General features: G+C 29.7%; 1 protein-coding gene across 1 annotated transcript; it reads right to left on the bottom strand.

Moving 5' to 3' along the window:
• Positions 1–4144: 4144 nt before the first annotated feature.
• On the bottom strand, positions 4145–8463 carry LOC108838071 (protein fluG). The gene is made up of 17 exons (XM_057008643.1): positions 8174–8463; positions 7785–8091; positions 7570–7704; positions 7390–7495; positions 7139–7295; positions 6965–7060; positions 6834–6882; positions 6410–6684; positions 6141–6313; positions 5918–6038; positions 5781–5833; positions 5555–5684; positions 5326–5471; positions 5040–5228; positions 4728–4960; positions 4440–4582; positions 4145–4370 (listed from the first exon to the last, which is right to left on the bottom strand). The coding sequence occupies exons 1-17, from the start codon at positions 8333–8335 to the stop codon at positions 4308–4310; spliced, it is 2538 nt and encodes an 845-aa protein (XP_056864623.1). The 5' UTR covers positions 8336–8463; the 3' UTR covers positions 4145–4307.
• Between the last annotated feature and the right edge of the window lie 5722 nt (positions 8464–14185).

Genomic DNA, 14185 nt, shown 5'->3' with positions numbered 1-14185 from the left:
TTTAGTAAATTTTCACATGGTCATGCGTAGACTTTAGAAGAACTTTATGTATAAAAACCCTAGTGTAAGACCAACCAATTCAGTTTTCATTCTCTTTGAATCCCTTATATATAAATATAACTAACCTGTGAACTTTGAAGTGTAAGTTATTCCTAACCTTCGACAAAAAAAAAGTTATTCCTAACCACTCCTATTCAAAAACCCTTTTTTAGTAGAACTAGGTGATTCTCCCGTGCTCATGCACGGAAATAAATATTTACAAATAAGTACTTTACTTTGTTTGTTTATATGTTTTAAATAATCTTTTATTTGTATCTATAAAAAATTGGATTAAATATCTTTATGTTTTAAGCATGATATTTTGTATTATTTCAATTTTTTGAGTTGTATATAGACGGTTAAATTAATGATGTTTTTTCTCATTAGGTTAAAATTATCGTATTAGTAGGTAATTCAGTTTATCCTCTTATATTTGTAAATATATTTCATAAAATTTTGTATAATTTGATATATCTTATTTAAAAAAATAGAAAAAAGTAAATCAGATATTCATTAATAAACATAACTTGTAAAATATTGAAAATTTATTCACGTATATGAATATATGCAAAATAGATACGTCATAATAATTGGTTGATTTAATTGTTCATATTTTGATTGATTTCATTACTTGCATTTGGTATATTGGCCTATATCATTTTTTAATCATAATGTTTTGGTTATAATTAGACTAAAATAAAACGATTTTGCTAATTAATTTATTTAGTTTACCTTAGGTTCATAAATATAATTATGTATAATTTATATATGTTTTTGATAAAATATATAAGTCTATATTTTAAAATTTGATAGATATTTTCTGTTTTTTATGTTTTTGGAAAAATATGAAGAAAAATACAAATAAATTTCGTTTATGTATAATCAATCTTTTTATTCTAGAAATAGTATTATCTTATAGAAAAATGTCTAAATTATTTTATTAATATTATATATTTTTTTCTTATCAATATTTTAATACAAATTTGATTTAACTGAACATTAAAATTAAGATAAAAACAATTTTGTTTATTTTGAATTATATTTAAGAATGTGCATGTATATATTTAAAATTATAATCTTAGCTAGATTTTCTATCCATTTATTTTAATTAAATATATTAAATAAATATGTAAAATTGCATAATTGTCAAAAATTAAAATTAAAAATATATATAAAATCTGTAGATATATATAAGAAACTAATGATTTTACGATTTAAAGTTTAATTTTGTATAATTTTCTAAAAATATGTATATATTTTTGAAATATTTTTAATTTAAATGATACTTCGAAATTTGAAATGCTATAATTGAATATATTTATTTTAATGATGATTTATGAGTTATTACCATATTTTTAAAAAGTCCAAATATATAAATCGACAAAAAATATAATATATGAGTTATTACATATTTTTAAAAGTTTATCAAAAATATAAATTAACATTAAATATGATTTTTCATGTCATATTAATCTTTAAAACATGTTATCAATTTTAGTAGTCATGTCACAATTGTTAATCTAGGTGCTTTCCTGCACCATGTGTAGTGATGAATTTTTTGAAAGTTAAATTTTATATTTTAAAATATAATTTATTAATATTATATATTTTATTATTTTTACCAATAATTAATATAAATATCATTAATTAAGCATAAAATTAAGAGAAAATATTTTTTTTTTTAAATTATATTTAAGAATATATATGTGTATATATAAAGTTAAAATCTTAGATAAAAAATTATTTATTTCATTTGGTTAAATGTATTAAATCAACTTGTACTAAATTACTAAAAATCATATAAAATTGTATAGCTATCAAAAATTAAAACTAAATAATATTTACATAATTTGTAGATATCTAAAAGAAACTAATGATATTACGATTTATTTATTTTTTAATTCAGAAAATTTAGAAACTTTTAGATAATAAAAATTTTATAATTATAAAAGTAAAATTATATAATATTTCGAAATTCTAAATATAAATCAAAATATAAATCAAATATTAAATGTAATATATGAGTTATTGCCATATTCTACAAAGATTTCTAAAAATATATATCAGCATTAAATGTAATTATCCATGTCATATTTAACCATATGACATGTCATCAATTATAACAGCCACGTCACAATTTTTTTTTGTTTAAAACGATTGTAGAGATGACATGTGTCAAAATCACTTCTCAAATATAGTCTAGGGGATAACTACATCATTTACATTCTATATACTAGGATAAGACCAAGATGAATTTATATAAAATTATTTAAAAAATATTGTATGAAAAAAAATTATATTTTTGATCGAATTAATATTCTTTACCCTTTAACAATTTTCTTAAATTTTTTTTATTAGTTACATAATTTGTTTATTGTTGAGCTGATCACATTTTTAAAAATATTTTAGGTCAAAAAATCACTTATAGCATAAGAACCTAATGTTATTTCAACTCTACTATTTGGTTACAATAAAATTATATCAGTTCGGTTTTATATCATGATTTAGAAATTTAAAAATTGATTATGGTTATAAGAAATTTATGTTCACGTGGCAATTTTATATATCTTCAATATTTTTATTATTTTTTTGCTTTTTCATTTTGGTTATTGCTCGATATAAATATTAATTTTGAAGTTTATTCTTATTTTATTCTTTTATTATGACATTAGATTACATACACCCAACTAATATCGGTGGAATGTTTGGGAATGCGAGAGTATGTTCTTTACATTTGAAGAATTTATATTAACATGTCATAAATTCTTTAAACGAACACCACCATAATTAATCAAAAGTAACATGACTGCAATACTAAGATTGAATTTGTATCATTACAACACATATAATTCTTATAAGGACAGTATTGTGAATCAACACATTTATAAATATATCTCTTATCTATTATATTAAAATAGAAATCACAACTTCTCTTCATGTGTGATTTTTTTTAAATGGATCTTCCCTAGAAAATTTATTAAATTTTACATAACTTAATTATAATATATTTTAATATCGTTATTTTTGTTTAAAATACTAATAAATATCTTAAATAAATGTCTAAATAATCTTCTAGATATCTTTCATAATCTTTTTAAAATATATTTTCGAAATTAGTTAGTAAAGTTTTTAATTATCACGAATGTATAATTAGAAACTAATTTTAGTTTAGTTTTGATAGTAAACAAAAATTAATAACTATATAACATACCTAATAATATCTTAATGATAAGAACAATTTTAAATTGATTTAATTTTAAAAATTAAATTAAAAATATTTTAAAAGATATTTTTAAAGAAATATTCATTTATATTTCTTATTTAAAATAAAAATATCTTATCTATTTAGAATATAAATTATGACATATTTCATATGTGATTTTTTTAATTTATACCACTTAAAAGTCATATATTTAATGCTTTTACCATGTAATACAATTAATTTAGACCTCCATTCAGAGATGAAACATTTTATCTTTATTCATATCATATATATAAGATTTTAGTCTACTGTTAATAACGTCTGTGTATTGTTACTATATAAATACCTATACTAAATTGATCTAATTAATCATTATATATCAAATTCTATATTATGTAGGTTCAACTTAATTCAATTTTCACATATATTTCAAATTTAGAAATAAAAAAGTTATGTAAATCATTATTGTTACATAATAATTTTTTGAAATAATTTTTGTTACAAAAATATAAATTTATAAATGTTATAGGAATAATATTATAAGCCACACAAACATTATTATAAAATTAGATAATATATAACACGAAATTGTATTAATTTATTGATATATTTTATTGCATAACCTAAAATATTTTTGAATTAAAGAAAACATTCACAGTCATGCGGGTCAAGATCTAGTATAAGATTAAAATTTAATTATTTAGTTATTTTTTTGTTAATTTTACTAAATAATAAGATTTTATATTTTCTAAAAAAAATTTTTTTACTAAACGACTATTTTTTTAAATGTACACGTGATATACTCGTCAGCAATATTAGTTGACGGAGAATCAATGTCAGCAAAATTAGATGATATTGCCATTAGGCCAAAAGAACAAACATTAGGTAAATTATTTGAAATTTTCGAAAGTTTATGTATGTTTTATCACAACATGTATGAATCGAACATATGACAATATTTGAGGGTATAAAATGATCGTTCTCCCGGCATTTATCATAAAACTCAACAACGAGTAAAAGCAAATGATCGAGCAATCACTATCCCACGGCTCAAGAGAGCCGACGCTTAGTATCGGTGAATGAGTTGCTTACATGCATCCGGGTTCTTCGAATAATACTGGACCTCGGCCTGTTAAAAATAGAAAGAAAACATATACCACTGTAAATCTATTCTGGGAACTAAAGAACAGTACTGTACCTTGCGGACTCCTGTTATGGCAGCTATAAGATTTTGTCCTAGTAACTCGTGGAGGACTTTATTCTTTTCCAGAGCTTCAACAGCCTCTGAGAGCGTTTCAGGAAGTCTCTTCAATGTATCAGCCACATCAGCCGGATTTGTATCTGATGTTTTTCATCAAAGGAAATGCAAAGGAATGGTGACATCACGCATATGTGAAGAAAATGTATATTTGAAGGATGGATTCAAATATAAGAGGCATTTCATAACATCTAATATTATAAAATGACATTATATTAGAAGTTTTACCTATAGGATCAGGAAGTTGAAGGTGTCTCCGGAGACCATCAATTCCGGCAGCCATTACACTGGCCAAACTAAGGTGAGGATTTGTAGAGCCATCACATGCTTTTATCTCAAAGTTAGTAACTAAACCATCAGGAGCTCCTGGTGGAGAAGCCGTTCTTATAGCCGCCTCACGGTTCTCCTTCCCCCAGCATTGGAATGCTCCACTGAATGTATTAGGTTGGATTCGGTCATAGCTGAAAATATATAGCAAAGATATAATTTTATTTAGCAACAATCCAAACATTACTCTAAAAAACCTATGGTTTTAGTTACCTGTTTGGAAGTGGAGCTAGAACTGCAAATACTGAAGGAAGGTGAAACAAAACTCCAGCCATGAACTCTTCTCCAATGGAAGACATTCCATGAGCAGATGTTTTACCCGAGGCCGGGAAGACATTTTCACCGTTTTTCCAAAGACTTATATGAACATGTGATCCAGAACCAATATCACATAAATCATACCTGATAAAACACACACACACACATACAAATGCATTCTATTAATTAATATCTGAAGGTTATATAGCTTATAACTCAGTGGGATAAGAGACTGGCATACTTTGGAACAAAGGTCGCAAGCAACCCATGTTTCCTTGCGACCGATCTTATAACTTCACGTGTGTAAACTAAATTGTCGGCAGCATGGAATGCAATGGTGTGACCTAAAGATACTTCAAACTGACCTTTCCCGGATTCAGCATGAAACTATAAAGAAATATATACCATGTCAAGAACGAGGATGTAGTTTTGATACAAGTCTGATCTTTTGTAAAGATTTTTTTTGTGACCTGTTCAACTGGGATGTTCAAGCACTCAAGAGCTGGTATAATTTCATGAAAAATCGGAGATGCGGCATCGTATGAGGATGTAGAACAGTAAGGACCAACGTCAAAAGGCACATACTCTTCTTTCCCTTCCCTTCAAAAATTGTATACGACAAGTGGTAAGATTATTATGAAACCGACTGGATTGAACAAAGAAACCAAGATTCAAGAAACCTATATAGCTTCATACCTCACAACATTCTTGAGGAGATAAAACTCATTCTCAAAACCAGCGTTCATTACCTAAAAAGCCAAGGAAACTTGAAGTTCACGCTACTAAAAGCCAATAAAAGTATCCGCACAGAGAGTAGAAATGGAGATTTTTACCAAGTCAAATTCATCTTTAAGAACTTTTGAGACTCTTCTTAAGGTTTCTCTTGGACAATATTCCCATGCTTCACCCGGCTTAAGGAGCATGTCAGCTAAAACCATGCTCTCTTGCATTGTCCTAATAGTAGTGTTAATTATGATATTATCAATGTACGTAATAAAGATGAAACAGAAAATATGCTAAGTTAGCAGCAAAGAGCAGGAACACAAAACAAGTTACCATGGTATTGTCCGCTTGGTTGATAGATCTGGAACCAGTCTGATCTCACCCACACCAGTTAATTTAGACTCTTCTGCGGGTCCATCGTAAAATGAAGTCATCCCCATTGATGCATGAGTCAGACCAATACCATTCTTCTTCACACTTCTGTTAAAACGCTGCGCTTGAACAACCTGTAAAACAAACGTAACTCTTGTCACGGTTCCGTGGTTATTATTAGGGTAAGAATGCTAAGTGAGGAAATAGGTTTCTTCAGAAGAGACACCCACACGGCATCTTTGCTGTCCAGAAGTATCAACCCAGATAACACGTACAAAAGAACTACTATCTTCTTGAACATGCATGGGCACCTCCATCTGTGACTTAGGAGCTATTCTACTTTGTAGAATAGAAGAACTTGTGTCTACATCTAGCTTATAAAACGCAATTGCATTGCGTGATAAAATGTCTTTAGCTGCATCAATAGCTTCCATGAGTGAGAGATCACCACTGACACAAGCATCACGTAGAACTAAGAAGATGACCTCGCGTGCTTTCTTTGCACCTGAAAAAAAAACAGAGAAGTTCAACGGTCAGGGCCTAAACGGACATGGGTAGCCTGTTTTTAACATCCCTACATAGAACTCTGATCTAAGAGAGACTGAAGTGAGAAGATTGGCAAACAATACAAAATAGGTAGGACCTTGAACTTACCCAAATAGTAGGTCTCAGGAAATGCATAGCCATCAGTACTGAACATCACCTGGAAAGTGTCTTATATGGTTAAGCTTTCTATGTCACATATAAACAAGAACAAAGATAATGTTAAACATGGTGCATTTTACCTTCTTTGTTGGAGCCAAGTCAAGAAGTTCCTTAACAGAAGATACCATACCATGAACACTAAGCTTTGGAACCGCCAAACCGAAATCAAGGTATACCTAAGATAGATCAAGAATAAGCAAAACGGGATTGCATGCATAAGCTTACAAATAGCTGGAGTGTGCATGAAGTAACACCTGAGGATAAACTGAAGACAGATATGAAGCTTCCTTTGAGAATGGATAAGATGCATGAAGAAGAACTACACGACACTTTGCAAATCTTTTGTCCTCAAGAAGGATTCTAAGGTGAAGAGGATTTGACAACCTCAAATCCAAATCCTTGTCACCAAAACTTATTACAAAAAGAAAGAAGAAAATAGTCATTACTACAAACCTCAGAGCTTAGAATCATTAAGAGGACAAAAGATTAACCAAAACTTGCATACCCTGTGTGAATTTGCAAGGGCAAGTCACAACGTGCAGCTACCTCCAAGCTAAGAGTAAGAATGTAATCAATCAAGCCTTTGTTTCCAATACGGACAGGCTTTCCAGCTGCATAATTAAAGAAGAGGAAGGTTGTGACTATAGACATACTACAAGATCAAACCTATCAATGTTCATCTTACCTTGCAAGACTTCAACAAGGCCATTCTCAGCAGCTTCTTTGCTCACATGAGTATCAATATCCAAACCGCCACGGTAAGCAGCAATTGTTTTTAAAGCAACAATCTCTGAAACAAGCGTGTCAACAGTCAAGGTAAAAATACAAAAATAAAAAAATAATAGTAAGTAACCACATTCATTACAAGTGTATTAAAAAAAGGATATGAATTCAATCTTTGAACAAATGCTTTAGTGAAAGAATCCAAAGTCCAAGAAGAGTTATCAGGACACTCCTCGTGAAGGACTTGCTCGGCTAGAGTTTCAATACGCAGAACTCGACCAACAAATGGAACATGTTTTCCGTGCCATTTAATGTCATGCTTCTTGTCAAGCTTCAGTCCATCATCAATGAGCAGAGCAGAGATTCTTGCTTCATTGAAACACTTGGTAGTGAGAGAGCACACTCCCAAAGTTTGACGATGTTTCTCAATCGCTTCTAGAGATACTTCAGTGCCATAGAGTTGAGCAACTTCCCTCAGATTCCTCTGTTTCAATTGACAAAAGAGATCAGTGGTGGCCTTGTATACCTTTGTTAAAACAGATGTGAGACAAGGTATGTTCGTGTACCTTGAAGGAGAGAGAATGGTGAGCGAAGGATAAGGCGTCTCCGGTGGCCTCTGAGAAAGTTCGGATGAAGGGAAAAGAAGAGTCGAGAGAGACAATGTTGTGAGCGTGAGCATCAACGAGCTCTACTTGATCTATTGCTTCGTTTAACTCCTTAAACTCCATTCTTGAAGTGAAAACTCCAGAAAGTTACACTCAAGAAGATGACTGTTTCTGAAGTAGAAGTAACTTTCTTCTCTTTGTTTTCTGATCTGACCTTGGTCCGGGCACGATACAGATTTGACTTTTGGTCACGAAGGAGTTAGGTGGTGCACATGTACTTGTTAGGTGATGCGAATAACATTTTCTTGCATGTGCTGTTTCTCGAAGTTGGCGTTTTCTGACTTATTCATGTGATCAATGTATTTCTTTTTTTTTTTATAAAATTAGATGTTGTCACTCACCCTCTGCATTTATTTTTCTTCTCCGTGACGGTTGTCACTTACATTGAAACGTTTGGAAAAGCAGTAAGGATGATGTATTCGGGAAGATGGAAGTATCAAGGAGTGAATATATCCAACTCTTTATCACTTATTGTTCGCTTGTTGACGCATATAGTAAAAGTTGTAACTACAATGAATCATGATGGTAATAAGAAAAATCAATAATCATAAGATACATACAGATAAAAACAGATTCAAACTTCATCTTCCACATTTCTAGCTTACCTTTGGCTCACCTTCATATACAATCCCTGTCCAGTGGTCATGCTGATGGTCTGTTCAAGAAAAAAGTTACTCATCAATGAGATAAGAGAAAACCCTTTTTTTTTCTTTTAAGTAGCCTAGAGAAGTGTAGAAGATACCAAAATATTACCTTACTTAGGAGATAAAGTGTCCAAGTGAGGACAGAACCAGTGGTTTCATGACCTGCAACAAGCATTGATCCATGTTCGCAGCTTTTACAAAACTCAAGCCTCAAAGATTGAATCTTTACCGTCCAAAAAGGAACTCGGAGACTTCAGCGACTAACCCTTTAGCGTACTTTGGATAGTTTCTGAGAACGTGTCTCACCACCACGAAGTTACGAGGACCAGCAGCGAGCCGGTAGATGGGTCCGTACTCAGTTTATCCATTTGTAGAGCGTAAGAAGAGAGGGAGATTGAAGAAAGAGAGAATACTCCATCTTTCTCGTAAAATGTTATATATATAAATGATGTCACTCTGTTTTAGCCCATTGATGAAGCTCTGTTCGAAGCTTCGGTGCAGAAACATTCGACTCTGTTTATGTGTAGCACTAGCAATAATGAAGACGGCGAATAAAACGGTGCAAAAATGAAGGTAAATATGGGCCTTTTTATCTGGGCTTTCAGAACATTAAGGGCCGTCAAACCAAATGATAGGAACGAACCACAAAAATTCAAGTCTCGTTGACACGAACACGCTTTTCTGACCCAAGTTACAGTTCTTCGATCTTGTTAGGCAAAGCAGAGAAGTACAAGGGAAAGTACAGGGGAAACGATTTTCCGACACTAGTTGTGTTGGTTTGTTCGGAGACACCATGTTCAATATGTGGTAATATTATGTGTTTCCGTGATTGTGCTCTGTCTGATTCTATCGAGTTTATGATGAATCAAGATGCATGTGTGTTCTGTATGTAAGCTGGCTGTTCATGGAACAGAAGGATGGATTACGGCAATGTAACATACTGCTGCGAGATGGTTATGGAATGATGACGTGTCAAATGATTATTGGCTCCAAGATATTGTTTTGACTTGAAGCAATGAAGATTTGGGTATATCAAAATTAATGGACTACACTATAATTATAAATACAAACTTATCTAACCATTTCTAAATAGCACAACCCAACAAAAAAAATCACTGATATAAGCAATACACTTCTACATCATTATAAACTATGGATATCATCTTAGCACTTGAGAATGTAAGTTTTCTTAAGCCTTTATTCCTCTTAAATATATACAGGTTTATATTTAGTTGTGTTCTAACTGAATTCAGAAACCGAATCAATGTTTACAAATATTTGAACGGTTCATATAATCTCTCGAACAGAAAAACAAAAACCAAACAAGAATCGAACCAAAAAATCAAATGGGTAACAAAATATAATTTATGTATCTAATATATATATGTATATTTTTCGGTTTTCAGATTGTCAAATATTTTAAAAGTGCTATCTATAAACTGAATTATCCAAAATACCAGATTAATTTATTACTTATTATCTGAATATTTAAAATTATCAGAATTTCTAGATAGAACTGAACATCCACATAATTTTTATCTAGAATATCCAAATTTATCTGAGTTATCCTATATTTTATATAAATTATTTAAAATTATAAAACAGGAATTGAACCAGAACGAATTGAACTTGAAATATTAGCGGGTTCTTAAAATTGTTATTCAAACCAAACCGAAAAATAACAAAAATTCAAATTCATAAATAATTGAACGATTCCTATATCTCTTGCCAAAAAAAATAAAAAAGGAAACCAAAACGGAATCAAACTCTTAACATTTACACCAAAAAAACAGAATCAAATTGAAAAAATAATTAGAACCAAACCCAAAACCAAACGCCTAGGTCTAAGAGCTTGACATGTTTCTCTACTACCATCCACAAATACAGTTTTCTCGGTTGGTAGCGGTTGACTTGATTTCAAAACAATTATACAAACTGCTACAAATCGCTTCAAACCGCTTCGAACCTCTTAAAATCAAAAGCTGGTTTCAGTTAGCGTTTGCGGTTGCGGACAGTCGTGGGTGAATAAATAAATATAAAATTAATTTTTAAAATTTTAAATTAATAATTAAAAATAGAAATTTATAAATTAAAAAATATATATTAATTTAAATTCACAAACAGTATCATAATTGGTTTTATAAAAAAATTAAACTAGCTATTCATTAGAAATTTTTTAAAAATAATATACATATACAAATATAAAGATATACACATATATAAAACGAAACAAAATACTATTTTATATAATATATTATTTTTAAACCCAACCTGAAACTAGTTAGAAAAGTGAATCACAGTCCGACCGTTCGGTCCGATTTTCGTCATTAAAAACAAAAAAAAAACATAATCTACATAATCATAATTATGTAATTGTACATTTTAATGACAATCTCATCAGCACAGGACGCATATCATTACTTAGTCCTATGTTATTTTTGTCAATTATGTTAGTAATACATGAGATGAGGTTCTTCATGTGGACAAGCGTTCCTTTTACTCTATATAAAGTTGTTTGAAAACATACGAGAAAATACTTTAGATGAAACCGAGTTGTTGATTTTGGAAGTGACTTATAATTCAGTGCACCAGTATAAGATCACATTTGTTGGATCGAATGTGGCTGTACTTGGCGCAAGTAAGGCATACGTTTTGAGATTTTTTTAAAATATACTTTTGGTAGGTAAGTGTAGAGAAAATGAATATTAAATTTTGATATATATAAATAAATACAGGGTTAAAGAGATGATTTTTCAAATTCTACTGAAAACCATGAGGATTGGGCCGAAGCCTATAATCTTCTCAGAACGAAAAAGACATCATCATCTATACTATTAAAATAGAAAGGACTTTTTTGAGAAACCCTTCTATATTATTAAAGTTGAAGTACTTTAAGAAGTTGTTTGGATATAAGAATAACTATCTATTAAAACTGTTTGGACACATGTATAGTACTTTCATTTTTACATAATTAGTCACTGGTTTTTTAATAAATTAATTACACTTCCATCTATTACCAAACCAATTCCACATTAATTTTTTTTAACACTAAACCTTACTCGATTAAATTACACCGAAAACATACGGAAATAACTAACATGGGCAGATCTAACATTCCAAATAAAATTTTTATTTAATACTTTTGATATCTTAAAAGATATTTCGAGAATGGTAAAAGGAATAACTCATTTAGTTATCCCAAAAAAATCAAGTAATAACTAACTGGTAACAAACGTGATTCTCTTAGAAATCTAACATTCTAAATAAGATTTTTTTTCCTAAATTTTCATATATTAAAAATATATTTCGAAATTCTTAAAGGAATATACTCAATTTGATATATCCGCAAGTATCAAGCAATATCTAACTAGACCTATGGTGCACGTTAATTTTTCTACCCATATATATATACCTCTCTGCGTCTAGCTTTCTCCAAGTCATCGCATCTCAAAGCAGTACACCAAATTCGATATTCCATTTACTGACCTTCTATTTTGTATTCAGTGTTAATGACCTGGAGTGTTGCTTGTGGGGAAAATATGCAGAACAGATCGAATCTCATATTGAAGAAAACGAAGGTCAGGCATTTATTTGTCTAATTCTGTTTGCAAAAATCAGCTGTTACAAAGGTAAACATATCTTCCTTTCAATGTTGATGAGATTCATTTAAAAATTGCCTTGAGATTCTTATATATTTACTAGAATGACTTACGGCAACAACCATATTTTATACTAGGAAATATGTAAATAGCAAATGCATTTGATGCTTCACCTGTGATTCTCAACCCTACCATGCAGGAAGCCCTTGATTTTAAAGAAAGGTATTTGAAGTTTCAAAATCTATTTGTTAAAGTGGATATCTTTTATATTTATAACATCGTTTTATGATAATTTAGATTCTGGATTTGTTTTGTTTAGAAATGGAGAAGAGATCGTTTATAAAAAAAACGGAGAAGAGATAACAGAGAGAGAGAGGGAGCATGTGGGGAGCAGAAGAAAACGAAAGAGTGGTTGACCTTTTTTCTTAACGTGTAACTTAACAAAAGATTTCCCAGATTAATTAGTTAGACAAATGGTCCGACAGCCAATATTAAAATTGGCCAAGTTTAAATTTGGGCAACTGATATAGTAATTATATAGTTAGCCCAGTTATGTAGAAAACTGAAATTTAAAATCCATTTTATAAAAATAAGTAAGCAATAATATATTTTGTGGCCCATTACATTTTTTTTGTAACAACCGTGGCCCATTTCATTATTGTTGTCAAAATTATTCAAAATAATGCAAATTTAGTATTAACTAATTTTAGTTTATTAAATTTTTAACAATTCTGATAATATTTTCTAATCGATATTTACAAAAAAATTATATGGCATAATATAATAACATTCTCCACAGTTTATATAACCTACTAAAAATACCAACTTTTTATAAAATTTTAATATTAAATCAAACATCTATTACAAATTAAATTGAACACCCGCGTGGAGGAGTTTGGTTACTTTGATAGTATTTATAAATAACAAATTTGTTTGGAAACTTAGATTGTAGTTAAAAAAATTGTTTGGAAACTTGGATTGTATTTTTATTAAAAAAAATATCTCTATCCAAACAAAATTAGCAAATCCATTTAAACTTCTTACATTTTAGAAAATCACTAATTGATCGTATATGTTTTCGTGATACACAATATTTCCCCCCTAGATTTTTAAATTAAATAAATATCATTCGAGTATTATAAATGTCGTAGGAGGTTCGAGTTGGATCATTTTCGGTCCGGGTTGGTTTGTAGCAACCTAAAAATATATCAATAAACTTTCATTTTAAATATGACAGTAATAAATAATTTATTACTGCCATATAAAAAAGTTTACCAGAGACACTCTAATATGTCCGGGTTGGTTTATCACATAGTTTACCAGAGACACTCTAATATGTCGAATTTATTATAAAAAAGTTTTACTAAGATAAATACATTCAATAATTACAAACAAATAATATTTTTCATAAAAGTGAAAAATAATACCCGCGCTTCGAAAGCGCGGGTCAAAATCTAGTTAAGTTTTAAACTATTTACCCTCCTATACCATTGCATTTATTTTAGGCTATGCTTTGGATTATATTTTTTTTTCTTTGAAAAAAAATAGGCAACAACCCATCTCCTTATTCCGTGTAATGCGCTTTTGTCAATCTTTTAGTTAATTAAACATGTGGATTTATGTTATATTAAATCTTTCCTATCGGTGGCAATATAAATTTGTTCTTCTTA

Source organism: Raphanus sativus, chromosome 4, assembly GCF_000801105.2.
Source record: "Raphanus sativus cultivar WK10039 chromosome 4, ASM80110v3, whole genome shotgun sequence".
Classification (NCBI taxonomy): domain Eukaryota; kingdom Viridiplantae; phylum Streptophyta; class Magnoliopsida; order Brassicales; family Brassicaceae; genus Raphanus; species Raphanus sativus.
This window is presented reverse-complemented; position numbering and strand designations above follow the sequence as displayed.

Excerpts from the sequence above, each read along its gene's own strand:
- LOC108838071 (XM_057008643.1), bottom strand. The coding sequence starts at position 8,335 with ATGGAGTTTAAGGAGTTAAACGAAGCAATAGATCAAGTAGAGCTCGTT. Across the intron at positions 5,472-5,554 it reads TGAACATCCCAGTTGAACAG|TTTCATGCTGAATCCGGGAA; the intron begins GTCACAAAAAAA and ends ATTTCTTTATAG. Across the intron at positions 5,229-5,325 it reads CTTGCGACCTTTGTTCCAAA|GTATGATTTATGTGATATTG; the intron begins GTATGCCAGTCT and ends GTGTTTTATCAG.